The sequence below is a fragment of the Pseudophryne corroboree genome, chromosome 2 (genome assembly GCF_028390025.1).
Source record: "Pseudophryne corroboree isolate aPseCor3 chromosome 2, aPseCor3.hap2, whole genome shotgun sequence".
Lineage (NCBI taxonomy): Eukaryota > Metazoa > Chordata > Amphibia > Anura > Myobatrachidae > Pseudophryne > Pseudophryne corroboree.
The window spans coordinates 541,890,382-541,904,567 of record NC_086445.1 but is presented as its reverse complement, the minus strand read 5'-3'; the positions used below and the strand labels follow the sequence as shown (position 1 = coordinate 541,904,567).

General features: G+C 42.3%; 1 protein-coding gene across 1 annotated transcript in view; it reads right to left on the bottom strand.

The window, feature by feature from the left end:
• Positions 1–6,066: 6,066 nt before the first annotated feature.
• Positions 6,067–14,186, bottom strand: part of CLIC4 (chloride intracellular channel 4) — a 156,172-nt gene continuing 148,052 nt past the window's right edge. Inside the window, exons 5-6 of the mRNA XM_063954288.1 lie at positions 6,907–7,088; positions 6,067–6,799 (exon numbers count right to left, since the gene is read on the bottom strand). Of these exons, the coding sequence (XP_063810358.1) occupies positions 6,635–6,799; positions 6,907–7,088 (347 nt within the window). The 3' untranslated portion in view covers positions 6,067–6,634. The remainder of the gene's footprint in view (positions 6,800–6,906; positions 7,089–14,186) is intronic.

Here is a 14,186-nt window from a genome sequence, read left to right as displayed (position 1 = left end):
GGATGTGGAAAAGCTAAAAAGAAGAAAAATCAAAAAATTCAATAAGTGTGGATAATCTCCACACAGCCTTGTTGCTCTGTGAGCACCGAAAAAACACTGAGGTACTCTGGGATATGGAGGGGAGGAGTAGTTCCAAATGTAATTTATTCAGTGCCTTGTTTCCTGCGGAACCGTCCATATCCCAAGAGTACTCCAGTGACCCCTAGTGGATGAAAAAGAAATATATATATTGTACACACACACACATCTATATTTATTTATTTATAGACATTTTTGCCAAATCATCTTCCCAGAACTCTTCAGATTTACCTGCACAAAGGAAATATTTTAATGCCAGGATGGGTTTAGGGGCCAAATGGATTAAGCCTTATCATGTATCACTCTACAGTCTCCACATTATCACTTTTTAAGGCTTAATACATTTGGTCCCAGAAGAGAAGTGCTATACTTACACACCGCAAACCGTCAAAAACATAAAACTTTATTTGTTAATAAGAGTAATACATAAAACTGAAGCAATATTTTCACACATTCATTTTCCTCTGGTTACAAACCCACTTTTTCTGCCCACCCGCTCAGACAGTAATAAAATAAAAAAATTGCACAACAAAAAAAACTATTATATGTATCCATACTACATAATCTGCGGAATTGCCCTTAACCTTACACAGTCAGTTGTAACCCTTCAATAAGCACTGTATTTCTGCCAAGGATACTGTATGAACGCATTAGAGCAATAACATTTAACATACATTATTTACATTTGTTGTAACCTACATTTTTTCTTGGATTAACAACCGTGATGCAGAAAATTTTATTCTATACTGTACCAACTATTTGTGATCACAAACTGTATAGCATTTATGTGATGAATAACGTATATAGCAAGAGTGCAGATTACTCACAATAGTGCAGTGTCCACAGGTGGCTAAATTGCTCAGTAACAATGCTCTCCAATTCCACTGCATTATAGTTGTAGACCCTGATATACTATGCTCAGTGCTAGCATTCAGTGTGCCCAAGTGATGATATCCATATCACAAGAGTTTCAGGACAAGACAAAGTGGTATATTCAATTAAAGTCGGATCCATTACGACATGTATTTGTCAGATATGGATCCGACAACCCCTATTCAATCTCATTTCAATTCGACTTTTTCAAGTTGAATTGAGATGAGGGACGCAGAGGAGGAGAGGGGGGCGAGCAGCGGGGACAGCCGGCGGGCAGACGGAGGAGATCAGCGCTACAGTAGCGTTGCAGGAGGATGTCACTCAGCCGCCCGACCTCACGGCAGTGTCCACCCGGCTCCAGCAAGCGCGCTGGAATCGGGTGGAAGCTGCCGTGATCGGCGCGGCTGTGTGACATCCTGCTGCAGTGCTACTGTAGCGCTGATCTCCCCTGTATGCCCGCCGGCTGTCCCCCTGTGGCTCTCCCCCCTCTCCTCCTCTGGGTCCGCATCTCAGTTCGACATCTTTTGATGATCCCCGTTTTCAACACAAGCACGTGGATCGGCAGCTATTCCGCCGATCCACGTGCTATTCGACAAGTCGAATTTATCGACTTGTCGAAAAATTTAGGGATATATTGAATAGGTCGAATCAGGATTCGACCTTAAAAAGTCGAAAACTGCCATTTTCGACTTCAATTAAATATACCCCAGTCTTTGATAAATGTAACAGAGCTTTTCTCCCTTTAGAGAGCGGATTAAAATAAACCATAAAAAGGTATAAACAGTCCCGTAAAGATAATAAAATAGTAACAAAATGGTTTCTGTAAAATAACATTTCTCAATAAAAAGTTGGAAATCCATTGACTTTATATACAGCATGAATAATCTAATTTATCTCCAACTATAAATCAGGTTAATAAACTAGACGTCAAAAAGTGTATATTAGGAAACAGTGCATTACCAAACAATAGGTTATTTAAAAGTTGAGGTGAATATATTCAAATATCTTCAACTATATTGCTTATGAAAATACAATAGAAAGTAAGAAAAACAGCAATAAAAAAATAAACTTGAGTTTAACTAAAGAATAATATTTTTTTTTCCAAAATACAAAGTTCTTTTTGTAGAAGAGCATTTGTGAAGGCCTCAAATACCAGTCTCACGGAGTCACTGAAGATATAAAGCACAGAATAGGAGTATAATAAAGTACAGATGGCCACATAGAATGGTGACATTAGAGCAAACATGCCAAATAATTAGTAAAGCCAACATCCATATAACCAGATTTCTCCCTCTTCTATATAATGTTGCCTTTACCACATTATATAGAAATGTTGCATTTTATTTTGTATAAGCACCATTTTGTTAAGATGACATTGTTACTTTCACAATGCGTGCAGTCTGTAAGCATATTACTGTCCACTAACTCATTTGTTCGAAGGGGCTAAATATACTGAGCAGCACTTTGCAAAGCCTCTGAATATTTTTGATTTATATTACTGCCCCTTTAATTGTCTGAAAATGCAGTAGGAGCAGTGACTTTGAAAACACCAATTAATATATTTATCCCTAACAATTGTAACAGTCTGAGAAAGGCATACCAAGATGTAATGCTGGGTACACACTGGCCAATATATTTGGTGTTCAATTGTCTGGCCGACATATTGTGCACCTGTCGGTGGGTGTGTACCCCCAATATGTCTGAATGTCAGCCGATGGCAGATTATCAGCGCATCGTGCTGTGTATACAGGCGGTCTGCAGGCCACCCGTATACTTGCTGCAGAAGTCACTGGTTACTGACCTCACAACTGGACAGGAGCATGCAAATATATACTGATGGACGATCTCCAAGCGCTGCTATAAACCGGAACTCCTTGTGTCTGAGAACCCTCAAAGGAAACAGAGTACACAATATTCTTAAGGACGTCTCCGGATGTAATTGTTGACTTGAAATATCTTCAATGACTGACCTTTGTTATAAGCCCTATGTTCACACAAAGGTTTCTTTATCTTCTATTCAATGCATCGCAATCACATCACCTATGACATATCGCTTATTGAAATAAAGCTCACCTTTAAGATAAGCCCTATGTGCATCCAAAGGTATCTTTAACGAACCTGCCCTCACTGGGACCTTCCAACGATCCTGTATGTGTATACACAGCCTCACGATTGATAAAATTCCATCAGTCCGTTTTTTTGAATAAAAACTTTGATTTTCTTTATTTTCACAATCGCATAAAAGAAATTTAAAATTCCATACAAAAATGGAGGCACCCAATTCGTAGACCGGCAGAACCACTTCCACTCACACCCCTAAGATGGAATAAGAGGATAGGTACTAACCACCGATGATCTAGATGTTCAAACCAATCAGGTAGATGTCCAGGTACGTGGTAAGATTAAGCCCGGGGTCCTCTATAGCAAACACCAACGCGTTTCGGATCTCAGTCCTTCCTCAGGGTGTGAGCATGCAAATGACCACCCAGTTGTAACATCAGGCACAACACACTGTGCCAACAATCGGCAAGTGTGTATGCACTTACTTATTGTCAGAGAGGTCAGTGGACCGTGTGGACGGCTGAGCTGTTGGCCTAGCGTGTATCCAGCTTAGGAGTAGAACAAAAGCATTTAAAGTTTAAAGCAACACAATAAAACTATATTTTGTTCCATTTGGTAGTTAACGAGAACTGTCACAATTTTTTTTGCCCACGGAAAAATATGTATTTTGGGGCAAAAACACACAGAATCCGTGATAAGTTCACAAACCTGTGTGTTTTTGCAGCTATGATCACGAAAATGGGGCTGATTATCAGGGACTTTTTTTCTCCTGCCTTCTAATTGAATTCCCCAACTATATATTACAAGCCTCAGGCACAATTAGCTGATATAGGAGGATTTCTCAATATTCATAGGTAAATCAAATACACTTAAGAGAACTTGTTTCAAATGCAATGAATACATTTGGCTAAACTAGCAACTGCACAATTTTATGCACTAATTAGGATGTTTTGGACACTTGAGCACAAGCAAGTGAGAATGATTTGCTTATTTGAACGCTACGCATTTTTCCAGGGTCACTTCAAAGTTTGAGCCAATAAATGACATTTGAAAAAGTTTTTGGTGCATTGAAGACCTATGAAGTATTCCTCTTTGATAACAAAAGTTTGAATTCAGCTTCACAGAAAATGTCAAAATACAAAAACTATATATACTTATTATTACTTGCTTTTATGCAATTCATTTCAGATAAGTGGTCCTGTTAGCTGCCAACCCATAATAGTGGCCAGTCATTCAGACTAAATGACAAAATATGGTTCTGTGGCTAAATTACAAGCTCAAATAGAGATCCAAATAGGTTGCTCAATGGTTTCGCACGCAATTATACTACATGACCAAGTGTATGGACACCCTATCTAATTAGTGTTTGGACATTTCAGAATATCCATTGTTAACAGATACATAAACTCAAGCATACAGCCATGCACTGTTTACAGTCAAACATTAGCAGTGGAATGGGTCACACTGAAGAGCTCAGTAACCTTCAAACAGTACACTGTCATAGGATGCCACCTTTCCAACATGTCAAATTTCTACCCTGCTAGTGCTGCCCCAGTCTATATAGTAAATGTTATTGTGAGGATGAAACATCTAGAGCGCCAAGGTGAGGCCCCTCAAGCCCATAGAATGGGACCACCAAGTCCTAAAGTGTGCAGCACAGTGTTTCTCAAACCTGGTCCTCAGTATCATTAACAGTTTGTGTTTTCCAAACGTGTATATCTTTTAAAATGTGCCAGCAATGAATATACACAAGTACAAGCTACATGACCTGGAAAACATGAACTGTTAGAACATCATGGAGGACAGAGTTTGAGGTCTATGTTTATTGCAACACTCACTACAGAGTTACAAATTGCTTCTGGAAGCAAGAACTGTTCAATGGGGCTTCATGGATTGGGGGTTTGGCAGCTGCACACAAGCCTCAATTCATCACGTGCGATACCAATCTGAACTGGTGTAAAGCACACAGCCATTAAACTCTGAAGCAGTGAAAAATGTGTTCTCTGGAGTGATGAATTACACTTCATCTAGCAAGTCTGATGGTGCTTCCTGCCCAAATGCATACAGCCAACTGTAACAGTTGATGGATAAGGAATAATAGTCTGGAGCTATTTTTCATGATTTGGTCCTGGCCCCTCAGTTCCAGTGAAGGAATATCTTAATGCTACAGCATATAATAGAGAATTGTGAGATTCTACATTTGAGATATATATATATATATATATATATATATATATATATATATATATCCTGACTGGCCTGCATAGAGCCTTAACCTAAGCAGTATTGTTACTTTACTTAGAATAAAGTTGAATGCTGACTTGGGGTCAGGCCTTATAGCCCACATCAGTGGCCGACCACACAAACGCTCTTATGGCTAAATGCATGCGAATTCCCAACGTAATACTCCACATATATTGCAAAGTGCTTTGTAATAAGATGCTTAGCAAGCACATAAGGGTATAAGGTCTGAGTGGTCACATACTACTGGCCACGTAGTGCATTGTTAGAATCTCTACGCAACATGTCACAGATTTCTAATGGCTATGCGTACAGCCAGCTAATAGCTGCAAACCTACAAAGGAAAACAAAAAACCTTGACAAAAGGTCAGCTGAAGAGGAATGGTTCCAGAATCACCAGTCGGGATCCCGGCGGTCAGCAAAGAGACACCGGGATCCCAGTCGCCAGGGGGGCGAGCGTAACGAAGCCCCTTGCAGGCTCGCTGTGCTCACCACAGGTTCTATTCCCACTCTATGGGTGTAATGGACACCCACGAGTGGGAATAGCCCTGGACCCCATTCCGACAGGTGGTTAAATGTCACCGCTGGAATACTGGTGCCACAGGCTTTTCTCCCTCTGTGGGTGTCCACAAAGGGAGCGCAGCGAGCCCGCAAGGGGCTTTCTAGCGCTCACTCCGCTGCCAGCATACTGGTGGCTGGGATGCCGCTGTCGGTATCTTAACAGCCGGATACCCAGTAAATAGCATGTATTCCATAATTTGATATACTTAAGTTGTGATTTCTATCATTGACCGTATGATACATAATAAGCAATTTAACACTCAACACTTCCTTTACTAAGGCATATAAGAGTAAATGCAGGATAAAGAGATTTATAGATCTGTATAATGTATTAACAAGTTGTAGCAATTATTACACCTCACATGATCAGACAATGGTAAGTCACTATGTCACTATTTGGATGTAAGTATGGCACAGCATCTCATTAAATGGACGGCAAATAATTAAAAAAAATAGAAATAAATAAATGTATAAACCTACCCAAGATATTAGTTTACTTTTTAAGTAAAAAAAGACATTTTCTTGGCAAGGGTGTCAAAATTTTCAGCATTCTAACACTATACTTGGCAGCCATTTTTTTATGTATCCCAATAAATATATCACATACAAATACACATCATTTTTATATGGGACGTAAATAAGAATTCTAAAAGAAAATATTTTATGGGACTACTATAGGCCTCATTTTGCTCTGTGTTCAGGTTTAGGAAGGAACAAAACACATATTAAAAACAAAAATAAATTGAGGTTTTGTCCCACAAGGTTCTGCAGAAAAGATCTGTTGAAAATTAAGGCCTCGTCTGGTTTTCAGTGCCAAGGTTTACTTGGTGAGCCTTTTGGCTACATCTGCATATGCTATTTCTATCTCCCGATCTCCTGGACAAGTGTTGGTGAATTCATCTCTGCAGTATGCATTGCTCAGATATCTCCAGATCCCGGTCATCGATTTTGGGATGTCAAAATTTTTGTATTTTTTGGTAACCACCTGCACAACAGTAAAACAAGCAAGAAATAAGTAAGCATGGCGTGTATAGTAACATAGACCGCCTCAGTCCACCAAAGCAATGATTTTCCAACACTTCTTTATTTTACCTTGACAATATGAAGCTTCGGCAATAGGTTGCAGTCTGCTAAAGTCATATCCTCACCATCTAAGAATTTACGGTTGGAAACTGTAATGTCCTCCATACTATTCTCATCAATTTCATCTGGAAGTGGCGAGTTCAGATAATCATCCAGCTTCTGTAACGTTTTCAGCAATGTTCTCTCCAATGCTGCCAGAACAGACATAAATGTGTGACACATGCCTACATAGAAAGCATTAATTCATTTCTAAGAAAAGCTAGGAAAAAAATATTACTATTCTATAAGCAGAAATTACTGGACTACTTCTGTGACATGTCTCACAAGCACCAGACGGAAGGCATTCAATTTGCCGGCTGAACTCCCCACTTCGGGGGTGGTCCATGCAACCACCTGAGGAGGAATATATCCCTGTGGCGACCAAAGGTCGCCACTGGGCCCAAAGCGTGGTTAGCACAATGAGCCCGCGTGGTGACACGCTGCGCCCACCGCCGGTATCCCGGTTGTGATGTTCATGCAACTGAACGACTGGTAGACTATGCAATATACCTTTGCGATGCCTTGCAGTGTGAGAATTTCAGTGCGATGACTGTTTGGTATAATTGTTTTAAATGTACTTTCATCTTTTTGAAGTTTTAAAAATGTATATAATTTATCTCTGCGTCCTCTGAGCTATATATTTTTTATCTACTTGTTGTCACGCTCGGCTTGAGATGAGGATGTGACGGACTGACTGAGGGAGCTGCTTTTGGCAAAGGAAGGAAACGAGGTGGCTGAATATAGTTCTTACTCATGGATTGAAGAGTTGGCCCGACGATGAAGAGGGGGTAAGCAATGAGGGCAATGACTGAGAACGATACACTGAAGAAAGATTAATTCAGTTTTAATGTGACTTCAATAATACATCACAACTAGGAGATAAGTCCGAGTGAGTTCTGAAGAACAAAATGTTCGTGACTTGTAGACAGTGCTGAAGAATACTGAATGGAGAAGTGACTTGTGATTTGCAAACGATGCTGAAATACACCGAATGAAGAGATGACTTGTGATTTGTAAACAATGCTGAAGAACACTGAATGACGAGAGGACTTGAAGAACGATGTTGAAGAGAGGAGCCCTGACAGCAAATGGAGACCCTCTACCAGATAGAGGACCCAGCAGTTAAACAACAAGGGCAGGTGGACTGGAAGCAAAGGACTGCAATAACAGAACTGACCACCGGGTGGCCTCCACAGAACCAGGATACCAGGGGTTAACCTGGGAGCACAGAACTTGAGCACCTTACAGCAGCAAGTAACATGAAGCACTGCACCATAGCTAAGCATCCACCCCTTATTATAAAGGGAAACAGCACCGGATTGGCTGGACGCGAACTGGGATACCTATTGGCTTGGCTTGGTCTCCAACATGGCGGCCCCCTGCACAGAGGACACATGTGGAACTAGCACACAACCATGGCCTCAGCCTCCCAGACGCCGCAATCCAGCAACAGGACACTTGGAAGCAGACACCTCTGGCTGCCATACTCCGCTTCCAAGGACCCCGGCCTCCAGACGCCCGGCAGCCGCACCGGATGACCTCGCTGCCGCAGCTCCTATCCGCCGCAGCCACACCAGACAGCTAATAGGAAGGCCGCAAGGACCAGAACTGGAGGTAAGACTCCGAATGCTGACACTCGTGTATTCTACGGTAATATTCCAGATTACCTTTTGGGAGCAGCAGCTTATAAATTAGGAGATCAGCATTCTATGAATAAAATTGTTTGTGTCCGATATATATATATATATATATATATATATATATATATATATATATATATATATATATATATATATATATATATATATAGATAGATAGATAGATAGATATGTATACATACATACACACATACGCATATACTTATTCTTTTTCTTTTTGATAGGAGGGGACTTGGGGAAGGTAATTGGGTGTGGCATGGCTGTTTTTTGGGAGAAATATGGTGCCAGCGTCGCTACTGCCACGGGCAGTCTGCATCACTTGGTGGGGAGTCAATGTTCCTCATTATTGCCTTGATGTTGTGTACTTAGTTGATGAGGACTTTGCGATACATCCGGTGGACTTACAATGATTAGCAAGTCGGTAGCATGAAAAATCTTAATTTTGTTGGCTTTTCCTTACAAGCATGAACTAGACCCTAATTGAGGGCTCCCCATGGGTGCATTGCTTTAAGGAGCAAGAGTGTCAATAGTGAGTATACCCCAGCACTGCTGGCACCGCACCACCACCACCCTCCAGGATCTATAGTCCCTGCATGTTCTGCACCCCCTCAAAGGCTACCATACTGTCTCCAATTCCAGCCTCCCTGTTGTACGTCAGCCTTCCAGGTGCTTCTTGTTGGCTGTATAGAAACAGGACTGTGCTGCCCACATATGCTATTTTGTATCTTGGATGCGCTATAATTTTTAACAACTGAAAGAAAACAATGGTCTTTTGGCTATATAAACCCAATGCCTCCTTTGGCACACAGACCCATTTTAGATTTATAGGTCCACTTTTCCTGAGCTCCATAAACCCATAAATTGCTGAGGGGTCTATGCATTAAGTCTTGTAGAGATTAGCTGGTACTTTATCTTCATTATCAGCTCCTAACTGCCATGTCACAGGCTGTGTTTGAAAAATAACAGTTAGAAGCTGATTGGTTGGTACTTTATCTCCATCCACTTCATTGCTCTCCAAGGCTTAGTACATAGGGGGTCATCCTGAGTTGATCGCTAGCTGCCGTTGTCCACAGCACAGCGATCAGGCTAAAAATCGTAATTTCTGCGCATGTGTATGGGCCACAATGCGCACGCGCGTCGTACGGGTACAAAGGCCTTTGTGGTTGTGCTCAGGTTGTAGCGAAGTTTTCAGTCGAAAAGATTGACAGGAAGGGGGCGTTTCTAGGGTGTCAACTGACCGTTTTCGGGGAGTGTTTGCAAAAACGTAGACGTATATGAAAAAATGCAGGCGTGGCTGGCCGTTCGTTGGGCGGGTTTATAACGGCAAATACGGATAGGCTGAAGTGATCGCAAGCGCTGAGTAGGTTCAGAGCTACTCTGAAACTGCACATACTTTTTTTGCAGAGCTCGGCTGCACAAGCGTTCGCACTTCTGCTAAGCTAAAATACACTCCCCAGTGGGCGGCGGCATAGCGTTTGCACGGCTGCTAAAACTAGTTAGCGAGCAATCAACTCGGAATGACCCCCATAGACCCCAATCTGAGATAGTGATGTATGGTTTACAGTCAGCAACTACTGAGCTAGCAGTTCTGGTATGAAATGCTTACAAAATTCTGCTCTAATATCTTTTCATAACATGAAATTTACTTGTCTTATATTGCAAGTAACACGGAAGCACAATGCCGGATCAGTATTTGTTCCAAGCACAACATGAACATCCACATTGTTCATACTGTGATTATGTAACGGTTGTTGCAAAACAGCAGCAGCAGGGGGCAGTAGTGTGCATCAGATGTACACAAACTAAGACTGTATACCTACAACATTTTAGTTTTTATTTATATTTTATCCTGTTTACACCAATTGGTTTTGTTTCTGTGTGTAATAATTGTCTCTAACAAGTCAGACTTTGGGAACACTAATAAAATAACTTTTACGATCACTCTTGTGAGTATATTTTTCTATTTTGTATGATATGATAAAAACTATTACAGATCCTGACCCCAGACATCATCAGCTGAAGAGAACTAATGGTACCCACACACAGTGCGATTCTCACATGCTATTTGATCTTTTTAGTTCAACTAGCATTGCGTCTAGTTCACATCATACTGTGTGTATTGTCCCTTGCGATGGACGCTCCCGTCTAGTCCATATCTCAAGGCAAAATAGCATGTGCAGGCAGACTTTTTTGTACTACATTGCATATAGTACATTGTAGTGTATTCAAAATCGGATGTAGGTTAAATAGCATACCCCACTTAGACCAAATCTCATAGCACACACTGAACAGGCTCAAATCGCACCTAGCACAAATAGCACTGTGTGTGGCCACCTCTGTGACTAGCCGGGGATTCCCCACATGGGCTTCAGGGAGAAAAGTGTGTAAATAGTGTCAATGTATTCCTAGGTTTAAAAAAAGTCGGGTTGGTATGTCAGGAACGGACAACTCCTGTCAGATTTGACGGCGGCATTGAATACTCACATGTTGGATCCTATCCGTCAGAAAGGATCCAACATGAATTGAATATACCCCTATGTTGTAAAGGAATCTGTACCGAGGCGGGAGGAGGTTGACAGTAGGTCGACAGGATTAAAAGGTTGACATGTGTTTACAACTTTTGCTGCATTTCCTATACATGTTGCAAACTATTACCTTTAGTAACCGTGCCTGAAGCGTGGAGAGTGAACGCATTTCACAAATTTGGGAGAAAAATGTTTAAAAACATTACATTTTGATTTTTTTTAAATAACTTTTGTGTTACATTTTTCATGTCTAACTTTTGACCCTGGCACCCTTTATAATGTCCATCTTCTGTATCACACGCACCAAGGCCATGTTATTGATTATATGTATACAGATGGAGCCATGCTAATCGTGGCTCCGTCTGCGACTAAGTGCGCCCAGCGAAGCGCACCGCCGGGAACGAATGGGACTCGCATGCGTCGTAGGCACGCCACATTCAAAGTGAATGGGAGCGTCTCTGTACGCTCAGTGGCATGCCGCGGCGCCCCTGCGATGCAGCCACGCTCAATGAGCGTGTCTCCATCTGTATGTACAGGATCAATACACTTACACAATGAGAGGTTATTTATTAAACCATCCTTGTAGACATAAAAGCATATTTATCTTCCAGCTTAGTGCCAGATAAAATGGGTATGGATATGTTTACACTACATTAATTGCTTAATCACACTTTTTATTTTATTTTATTTTTTTACTATTTTTAATTGTAATAGGGTTTTAGTGATCCTTTACCGTTTCTTTTGTGAATATCCCTTTGTAGATCCTTCATCTAACTTCATTGAAAAAAATCAATGCTTTAATTTATATAAATGTGTTTCCATCAGTTATTTATTTTTCTTAAACATTAAATTATACGGGGAAATACAGAGTCAAATATGGGTAGTCCAATTCCAGACATATGAAGGTGAATATTGCTGTCTGTTCTCTTATGCTTGTGTAAATAGTACAATATAAATAAATCCTACTGTAAATTTTGTGTGGGAAAAGTTAACATCATAATTTCCCAAACTCCCCCAACACAGTCCAGGTTTCAAAGGATAAATAGGATTTTAATACCTACCGGTAAATCCTTTTCTCGTAGTCCATAAGGGATATTGGGGACACAGTACAATGGGTATAGACGGGTCCAAAGGAGCCAGTGCACTTTAAATGTCTTCCACTGGGTGTGCTGGCTCCTCCCCTCTAGGGGCATAGACAGTTATAGGTAAAACAGTGCCCGAAGGAGAAATGTCATACTTGAGAGAAGGAACATAAGTGTGGTGAGATTTACTCACCAACACACCATAACATAACCGGGCCAGCAACGGCTGGCAACATAACAGCAACAGCTGAACAGGTAACACCTAACAGAGAACCTGCAGAAAGTCACCGCACAGAGGCGGGCGCCCAATATCCCTTATGGACTACGAGAAAAGGATTTACCGGTAGGTATTAAAATCCTAATTTTCTCTAGCATCCATAAGAGATACCGGGGACACATTAGTACGATGGGGATGTCCCAAAGCTTCGAGAACGGGTGGGAACATGCGGAGACATCTGCAGCACCGCCTGCCCAAACTGGGTATCCTCTTTGGCCAAGGTATCAAATTTGTAGAACTTCACAAAGGTGTTCTTCCCCGACCAGGTAGCGGCTCGGCATAGTTGCAAGGCCGAGACTCCATGGGCAGCCGCCCAGGAATAGCTTACCGATCTTGTAGAGTGGGCCCTTTAGAGACTCAGGAACAGGTAAGGCTGCCGACACATAGGCCTGTTGGAAAGTAAGTCGATTCCAATGAGCAATGAACTGCTTTGAAGCAGGACAACCCTTCTTCTGCGCATCATAGAACGCGAACAAGAAATCAGTCTTTCTGATCCGAGCCGTCCTCTTGACATATAGATTTTCAAGGCTCGCACAGCATCCAATGCCTCCAGAGGGGCAGAAGTGCCAGAACGGGACGAAATCACAATAGGTTGATTCAAGTGAAATGCGGAGACCACCTTCGGCAGGAACTGCTGTCTAGTCCTGAGCTCCGCTCTGTCCTCGTAAAAGACCAAGTATGGACTTTTACACGATAAGGCCCCCCATTCAGAGACACGTCTAGCAGAAGCCAGGGCCAGTAACATCACAGTCTTCCACGTGAGGTACTGGTCTTCCACCGACATCAGAGGTTCAAACCAGGAGTACTGCAGAAAACGTAACACCACATCCAAATCCCAAGGTGCCGTAGGCGGCACAAACGGAGGTTGTATGTGAAGCACCCCTTGCAAGTAGGTCTGAATTTCTGGCAATAGAGCCAACTTCTTCTGGAAAAAGACAGAAAGAGCTGAAATCTGGACCTAAATGGATCCCAGACGTAAGCCTTTATCCACTCCGTTTTGCAGGAAATGAAGGAATCTTCCCAAGTGAAAGTCAGCGGATGGATGTGTGTGTTCCTCGCACCAGGAGACATCTTTCCGCCAGATATGATGATAGAGTTTTGACGTCACAGGTTTTCTGGCTTGCACCATAGTGACAATGACCTTTTTGGAAAGCCCTTTGTGAGCTAGGATGTTCTGCTCAACCTCCATGCCGTCAAAGGAAGTCGCTCTAAGTCTGGGTAAACAAATTGTCCTTGCTGAAGAAGATCCCTTCTTAGTGGCAGAGGCCAAGGGTCCTCTACGGACATGTCCAGGAGAGCCGCGTACCACGCTCTTAAGGGCCAATCCGGGGCAATCAAGATTGCTTGCACTCCTTGATGCCTGATCTCTTGAGCACCTTTGGGATCAATGGAATCGGAGGACATAGATAGACCAGCTGGTAAGGCCAAAGCGATGTCAGGGCATCCACCGCACTCGCCTGAGAGTCTCTGGTCCGTGCGCAACAGCAGCGAAGCTTCTTGTTGAGGCGAGACGCCATCATGTCAATCTGTGGGCATCCCCACCGGTCGATGATCTGTTGAAACACCCGAGGGTGGAGTCCCCACTCCCCCGGGTGGAGATCGTGGCGACTCAGGAAGTCCGCTTCCCATTTGTCCACTCCCAGAATAAAGATTGCGGACAGTGCTCTTGCATTTTTTTCCGCCCAGAGGAGTATCCTTGACACCTCGC